Genomic DNA, 8587 nt, shown 5'->3' on the forward strand with positions numbered 1-8587 from the left:
TCGTGGTTCATGAGATTACAGCCTGGTGACGGACGGACGGACGAAGTTTTTGTAATTCCAATAATACGGCTGACTGAATGGTTTTAAGTTTAAAACACCTGTTATAATAATTGTAGAGGAGAATTTCATCTAAAAATGTATAGAGTCCGATTTTTTTATATTATTACTAATTATTCAGACAATTATAACGGTAAAAAGTAAAAAAAAAACATTAAATTCATTGATAAATATTGAACGATTGAAAAAATATACCGGAAATCATTTGCCGATCGTAAAATCAAATCTTTTTTACGTGTCGCAAATACTGAGATACTTATCTAGATACCTATCTCTTCTCAGACGATATATTATATCTGTGTTGATATTCACTCACGTTTGCAGTATTATATAATTAATATAGTAGGTACTTGTGCTGAGTTAACCTACCTACCTACCTATATGAAAAAACAAATAAGTTTTGAGTATTCGAGTGTAAGTTGACGTAAAATATTATTTATAGAAGTATGGGACGATTGGATACCTTCATTATGTATTATATTGGCGATAGAAAGTGATAAGCTGTAACGGGCACGATGTGTATGATTTTTATGTGTTATTTTTCCAGTGGCCCGTTACAGATCTCAAGGGCAGCAGATAATTTGTTGTAAAGAGGAGGCTTAGCGAAGATCCTTCATAAGGTTGGTGTACTGATACTGTGGGTATATTATAAGTATAACTTTCTAGACTTTTACAGCAACTTCCATACAAGCGTGTATACCCACTCATCAGCCACCTCTGGCTACGCTACTGATATGGTATACTATTAGGATAATAGGTTTAGAAAATATGGCTATGATGAAATTAAATTTAAAGTGATTAATATTATAATTTTAATTTTATGATTTGAGGAGTAAGTACCTGCAGGTACCTACTAATATCTTTAGTTCATGATGTTTAATAAATCAAAAACTATTCATTCTAATATCAATATTTAGATACTATGTCTTATTTTCAAAATTTATTTTTGTGTCTGTTATCATCTTTTAAAACAGTAAACATACATGATTTTCTACTTAAGCATCTTATCTGATAGAAAAGTGAATCTAGTTAGGGGTCAAAAGAAAAAAAATGTTTTAATTTTGTATTTGAAATATTTACGATATATTTTGATATTCAGCGATAAGTTAATGAATTCCAATTAATCGCATTTTGATGTTTTGTTGTAACTTGTAATTCAAAAACTAATATTCGTAAACACTTGAAACTTTCACCAAATATTTATATAAGCATTTTCCAAAAGTTAGGTAAATATGCTTATAAGTTGTAGCAGTTAGACTGTACGTCTGCAACTATTGTACCCTTGTCGTGCACTCCAGCTGGACACATGGGCAGGAATACTGGTAGTACTGGAGTCAGGAACGGGAATTAATAATAAAACTATAATTATTATACTGTGCGACAGCTGACAAGTTGTAAGTGATTGCTGTTAACGGCGATAGGTAACCTTTATTAAAACTACAGTTCATATTACTGAGATTTGAAGGGCTGTAACAAATCAACATTTAAAAATCAAACACCTAATTAACCTAAGATTATAACTCATTGGCAAGTGAAAAAAAATATAATTATACTACAATACATTTATTATAAGAATATATTTTTTTTTAATATCATTAGGTATATTAAGTATTATATTTGACTATTAACAGGTTAGGTTATAACCAGAAATAAGAACTTATTAAAATTTAAAATAGTAATTTACCAAGTATAAATGATAAATAGGTACAATACTATTTTTAAATGAAATATTATAACCTTATTTAACTTTTGATCCAAGTAGTAGGTATGCAAGGAGTTTGTAATAACTAATTTAATACATATTTTAACATAGTACCTACCGATATGTTTTATATACTTTAAGTTATTTAACTTTGTTGGCGTTTTTAGATACTATATAATATGAACTAATAATATAATATTTATTAAAATAAAACAATAGGTACAATTACAGTAGGAGTTTAAGATAACAGAAGAATGAAAATTATACCAATAGGTATAACATTTTATTTTGCATAAAGGTATAATATAATTAATTGTAATATTTTTATGGACGGTTTGATGAATAATGATCCTTGTGAGTTGTTTTGTCCGCCTGAAATTGTACTAATATAAGTATATATGTTGCGCCAGCAGACATCATCTATTATCAAAACAATATTTATATTAAAATAGGAGCAGGTATAAACAATGTTAATCAATTAAATTGAACATAGTCCGCAATAATAAAATTAAATATATTATAAATAAATAGAGGATTCAACACGAAACACCAAATATATCGAACACGTCATAAGCTTTTGATTAATTTTAGTTTTTTTTTCTAAAAAGTCAATGAAAAATTATTCGTTTGGTCAAAAAGCTTGAAAATGTAATACAAGTTTTTATTAAGCTATCTAAAAATATTAACGATACATAGTCGTGATTATTTTTTATACCTAAGCATTTAAAGCTCAAATGTTGACAAAACCACAGTTAATTTGTAGTTTAAAATTTAAAAAATATTAAATTTGTGTATACGAGTAGCTAAGGCTTGAAAATTGAATAAAAGGTCTCTTATACGAGTATAGTTCATATTTTTACAAAAAAATTACTGATAATTTTAAGAAAATTGGTATGTTAACACAATGCTTTTGAAAAAACTAATTCATTCTGGTCAAACGTTTATAAATTTACGTCTTGTTTACTAGTTGATGACAGTTAAAACTTGATAAATATTTTTTTTTTAATATAATAATAATATAGGCAATAGAGGGCTTCACTGGCGTACGCCAATGCTATATTATATTATATTATTACGTTGATAACATTTAATAGTTATATAGATAATATAGAGATAATTTTTTTGCTATATTCATATTGAATATTTTTATTTTATACAAATTTAGGTACAATATTCCCTTTAAGCATTATTTGCTAATTACTTACCGAAGTTATGAGACTATTGTTTATTGTCAAAATGTCGAAAATGGTGAATTCAGGTGAACAGATAGATATTTGATTATAAAATAATTGTAGCTGTAAATTTAAACACATGCATAATTGAAAAAAATAGGTATATGTATAATTGTATGATAGAAATTAAGAAATAAAAATGAAGAGAATAGAATAAAAATCATTTTTTATGGGGATTAACTGCTTGACAATTATTACCTCTTCTTTCGTATTACTATCTGTGTGTCGATTGTTCATTTCCGTAATTAACTTTTTGGTTTTAACAGCCTACAATAAAAAAAAAATGGCTGAGTAATAAAATATTATAATTAGTAGGTAGATAGTACGCTTGCTACTAGGTAATTTTCCTATAGGTAATTTGTATACCTACCTGGTTCTAGTATATTAAAAAAAATGCTCCATTTGGGAAAAATTAAGTAGAGGAACCAAATCAGACTATTTAAAAGTTGCGTTCCAAGTGCAATATTATTTAAAACAGTCACGTGGAGGGCATCACCCCACCCCCCATGGCCACACTGCTCCACGTTCCTAAATGTTAAATACTACATTTCAGCTTAATTATAGCATTTTATCTTTATTATATTCCAATTTCCAAATATATGTAACTATGTAACATGCGTAACTAATAACTTGTAAGCTCCCTGACTATGATTCAGCTCCTCCCCCCCCCCCCCCCCCAGTAAAATATCCCTCATTGATTTAGATATAGTTATAGCCATGGGTTATTTTAAATAATAGTTTTGTTGGCCCCCCAGAATTTTAACCCTAGTTCCTCCTATCCCGGCTACCAGGTCCTATATACCTACACTGTACACCATATTGACCACAATATTGGTGTAATTGTGTACACTGTATACAGTTCGTTACTCCATTTTGTTTCGCGAATATTGTGGTTGTATTTGGTAGGGAAACCAAGACCTAATTAAACATAGTAGTTTTTTCTGATAATCTGATCAATATGGAGATTTCAGATTGAAGACTTATTTTGTATAAGGAAAATCGTATATATCAGGAGGTCGGAAGTATATATCTAGGTAGTCAGGGCCGGTTCAAGGTGTAGGCGAGCTAGGCACCTGCCAGAGTTGCACTTTAGTAAGGGGGCGGCATTTCCAAAAAAAGTGATATCATTATTTTAGGGGCGGCAAAATTGTATTTTGCCTATAGTGCACTATCTTTGCTTGAGCCGGCCCTGTAGGTAGTAAAATACTTACAGATGTCTTACCAACCTGCTGTACTGTAGTGTGTGATGTGACAATTATAAGACCAAGCCTTGTGGAGTATTGTAGAATCCACCCAATGAATAGAACTCTTGTTCGGCTTTCTGATTGACTAAACGAACTGTTAGTGTACGAATAAAATAATTCCGTATATAAGTCGAATAATGTCGTAATGGCTATAATAATGATAGACATGCCCATTTGAAAGCCAAATAAATATTTTATGTCATTGATAGCTTCTCTGGATAGCCAGTGTCTAATTCTAAACAGCTCTAAAGTGTTCGCCAATGGGAAACTTTTGTCCTTTGGACAGTAAAAATCTTTTTCGTATATGATCACACAGGCCGGTGACGTGTCGTCACTACTCCTCGGAGTCACCACTTGGCTTCCAGTAAACGAATATCGTACATTGTAGTTGTAGTATTTCTTTTCGTCGTTTATTTGAACTAACTTCTCGTTTATATCTCGAAACTTCGTGTACACCACAAAACACTGGATGGCGAAATGCAATTCCGTGCACACCATGCTCAGGTTGTGCATGTAATAGAAACCAAAAAAGGTCGTCATTAAAAAGGGATTAACGTGATAATTAAATATGTAAATCAACCTTAGGGCATTTGTGGGTATGATAAGACTCATGCACAATAAAATCGCGGAGAAAGAAAAATACTTGATGTGTTTCGAGGCGACGGAGTTCATTGGTATGTAAATCTCGAATCCCTCTAATGTCGTCTTATACTTTTGATATTTGAACTTGACGTTGTATATAACGACCATTCTTGATATCAACGAAATTATGATCCCCGAGCTACACGTTACCCCCGTCAAAGACATGGAGAACGCCTTTGACCAGTCATCGAACTTATCGTTTACTAAAGGAAACCCAATAATAAGAGATATGCCAGTGGTAAACAAAAAAACGGAGTATGCAATTTGATATATGTTGTTATCGTTATTTGAGTCGAACGATATCACACCAAAATGTTGTAAGCCAAACATAATTGGCCACACACACTTTGCCCGTCAACTTATACAATCTGCAAAGGTAATACAATATAATACAATACAAAACATGCAGTGCACAAACTTACATATTATAGTACTTTATATAGGTAGTACTATTGTACAAATTACAATTATAACATTCTTAGGTATAATCATTGCTTTAACTTTTAAAGTACCTACAGTAGGTATTATAAAAAATAAAATTTTTCAAAATAATGAATGTAAAATGTCTATAATGCACTAAAAGAGTACAAAAATTTTGAAAATTTTACCACACATAAAAAATGCTTTAAATCAATCCGAATATTTTGAAAATGTCTATATGTTATTGCCGAGGTTATTGCATATATTCAAATTATCAAATATATATTTTTTTTTCCGTAGCTTTTACAGCCCATTTAGGACCATGGCTTTATCAAATATTTAATATACGAAAATACTGAAGTCCCTACGAATAATGATTTTTAATTATAACATAATAGCTACCGAACATCATTATTCTTCGTTTAAATATCCAATTTCATTAACATTTTAACTTCAAATGTCTATAAAAAATATTGTTGTCATGTAAATTTTATATTTTTTTTGTTTTCAGTATAAACTACTAATTAAGAACATTGTAAAATATTGGCAAGTCATAGCTATAAAAATTGTACATTGTATACATTATTAAATACAAACTTGAACCTTAAATGGTTATAAAAAAAAATCGTGCCTATGTATTTTTAATAATTATTATTTTAAATCTCTACAATAATAACAACTTATAACTATTAAATATGTATTCAATTTTTGATCAAGTGAAAACAAATAATATTATTAGTAATTACTAGAGTACAGATTTAAAATTCCTCAAAATATTTTTGGTAAATTACCTTGTTATTTAATCGTTATTTAAAAAAAATACCCGGAATTTTGGATAGGTAGTTACTTCAAACCAAAATTATTCAATAATATTACCTATTTAGTTTGTCTACGAACAAATGTAAGCGGTATGGTGATCCAAGTCTAAGGAACCATACGCCCGTAAAAATATTTTAATCAAACACATTTTTGGTGGAAAGTTGACTAGATAATTTTTTTTTTGAAAAATTTATAAACTAATAAAATAAAAACAATTTAAAACCAGATTTATTCGCCGCCGCTTTCGCCAAGTTTATAAACGTGTAATAAAAATAATACTACGAAACAAAACAAATAGCACTTATTTAATTGTTCTTTCTTTGTATTGTAGTGTAGCGTATAACACATTTTATCCGTTAATGTCTACGAAAAATATACATTAAGTTTAAAAAATGCCATACAAATTCCAAAAATCAAAAAAATAGAAAAAATCTAAAATATGCAATATTAATGTTTCATTTATAATTTTTTACGATGTATGAAACTAATTGTATGATTGAAAGAAAACAATGCATGGGACATTTAGAAAAAAATGCAATTTGAATTTAAATCCACACACTAGTAAGTAGTAATTACAATATAATGTTTGATGCTATAAAAAACACTAAAATTGTTAATTTTGTGGTGTCTGCAAACTACTGTCTAGTAGTAAATATAATAATTTATAATTATGTGAAGCCGAGAAAAGAACGATCTTAATATAGAAAAATGCCTAGTAAAATTATTATTAATTAGGTATTATTTACTACAAAGTACATAGTGTGAATTGCATATCATATTAAATAAAATAATTATTATACTATAAATAAAATATTAAGTAAGTAACGGACGTCTGACAAAGTATAGATACTTAATTCTACCATCGCAAAGCAAAATGTTTATGATATACTTTTATCATATCAAGTAGGTATAATAGTATATCATATACTAGATTGTTATACCTATTAACCTATTAACTTTAACGTATAATATATAAAAAGAATATAACATGGTCATGGACGATGGACATCTCATCAAGACAGTTTATAGTTACACCTTAATATTATGTTCTTATAACCATAAAAAATCAAAATATAAAAAGTACGTTATATTTTATTTTTGGAGAGAATTCTTGAGAAACGTATTTGCAATTATAACCTTATTATATATTATATATTATTTGTGTATTTACCTGAACACAGAGCAACATGTAATAATATATATCATAAAATTAAAAGTTGAAATATTACCAATGAAAGAACTATTAAAACTCAACTAAAATAATATTACAATAAACATGTTATGTCTACTACTTTTTATCATAACTTTTAACTAAATACAAATAATGTTTTGTTTAACCATTAAAACATACTTCAAATTGATGTACCACTAATATTTTATGAAGTATCAAGCACATAAACACCAACACTAATGATCGACCATTTTGGTGCTTCTATATTTTATTGATTTTATTAGAGAAGTGTTATAAATATTAAATTTCACAATAGCAAGCTATCTATATCTTAACTACATGATCCTCAAATGTTTAAGGGGTATGTATAGTATTGATAAATTCTATAAAATTGCACTTTTGTATTTCCAATAATATTATTGTAATGACGTAAAAATACGATAAATATAAAAACGACTCCTGTCGATAGTTATATTAAAATCAGATGTTGAAATAGTAAAATTACGCTATTACCTTCCTCCAAGTGTTCGAGGGGCCCTCGAGATCGTGTATTCGAGAATTTGATCAAACATACCGTACAATATAATTTTATGTAAAAAGCTCATAAAATGTAATAATTGCAATCAATATAAAATATTATATTGAATGCCTTACCTGATTCGCAGTAGTTTGTGGATAATGTTGTAGGAGTTTTAGGTGACACAAAGTAATACTTCAAATGCACAAATTTAAATAATAACCACACATTAATATTTGCTTGCACAAGGAGTCCAGTTGTAGCTCGTTGAAATCGGTATTGAGATTTGAGAGGTTGTTACTCAGGTGGCTGGTGCTCATGCACAGGTTTAAGGGACGACACGGATATGCCGACCAGAGAGTGGTAGGTGGTTTTATCAAAGGTTTTGTATTTCCCCGAACTAGATTTCTTTTCGGTGGCATAAAGACCTTTTTGTCGGTGACAATGGTTTTATTGGGGATGGCTGATTTCTACAAACGACAGTCTGGCCGTTATTTATCACTCTGTAAGATTTTAGTTTATTTATTATAATGGTGTGTGAGCATATCATTACAATGTGGTAATTTTAAAAATGTTATCATGTACAGAATATGATAAAATAATCATTTGATGAAAATTCAAAGTACCTGCGGTTATTAGTTTTCGAATAACGACAAAATAAGAAAATCGTTGTAGTATATGAGAATTTGTTAATTTTCGGGTGAACATCCAATGTCTACCATAGCTTTAAAAGCTCGTAAAACATTTTAATCCTCATCTAGTTTTTCTGAAATTACTATAAAA

The 8587-nt window shown here is 29.0% G+C and overlaps 1 protein-coding gene across 1 annotated transcript; it reads right to left on the minus strand.

The window, feature by feature from the left end:
* Window positions 1-2083: 2083 nt before the first annotated feature.
* Window positions 2084-5279, minus strand: LOC132942330 (uncharacterized). Its single transcript, XM_061010636.1, has 4 exons — window positions 4218-5279; window positions 3190-3258; window positions 2965-3054; window positions 2084-2179 (listed from the first exon to the last, which is right to left on the minus strand). Exons 1-4 carry the CDS (start codon window positions 5205-5207, stop codon window positions 2084-2086), a joined length of 1245 nt encoding a protein of 414 aa, XP_060866619.1. The 5' UTR covers window positions 5208-5279.
* Window positions 5280-8587: the final 3308 nt, after the last annotated feature.

Source organism: Metopolophium dirhodum, chromosome 4 (assembly GCF_019925205.1).
Source record: "Metopolophium dirhodum isolate CAU chromosome 4, ASM1992520v1, whole genome shotgun sequence".
In the NCBI taxonomy this organism is placed as follows: Eukaryota; Metazoa; Arthropoda; class Insecta; order Hemiptera; family Aphididae; genus Metopolophium; species Metopolophium dirhodum.

What these genes read in the sequence shown, in the direction of transcription:
- LOC132942330 (XM_061010636.1), bottom strand. Translation starts at nt 5,207, where the DNA reads ATGTTTGGCTTACAACATTTTGGTGTGATATCGTTCGACTCAAATAAC. An exon ending in ATAGTAATACGAAAGAAGAG is followed by an intron (nt 3,055 to 3,189) that starts GTAATAATTGTC and finishes TTAAATTTACAG; the next exon opens with CTACAATTATTTTATAATCA. An exon ending in ACAATAGTCTCATAACTTCG is followed by an intron (nt 2,180 to 2,964) that starts GTAAGTAATTAG and finishes TTTTGATAATAG; the next exon opens with ATGATGTCTGCTGGCGCAAC.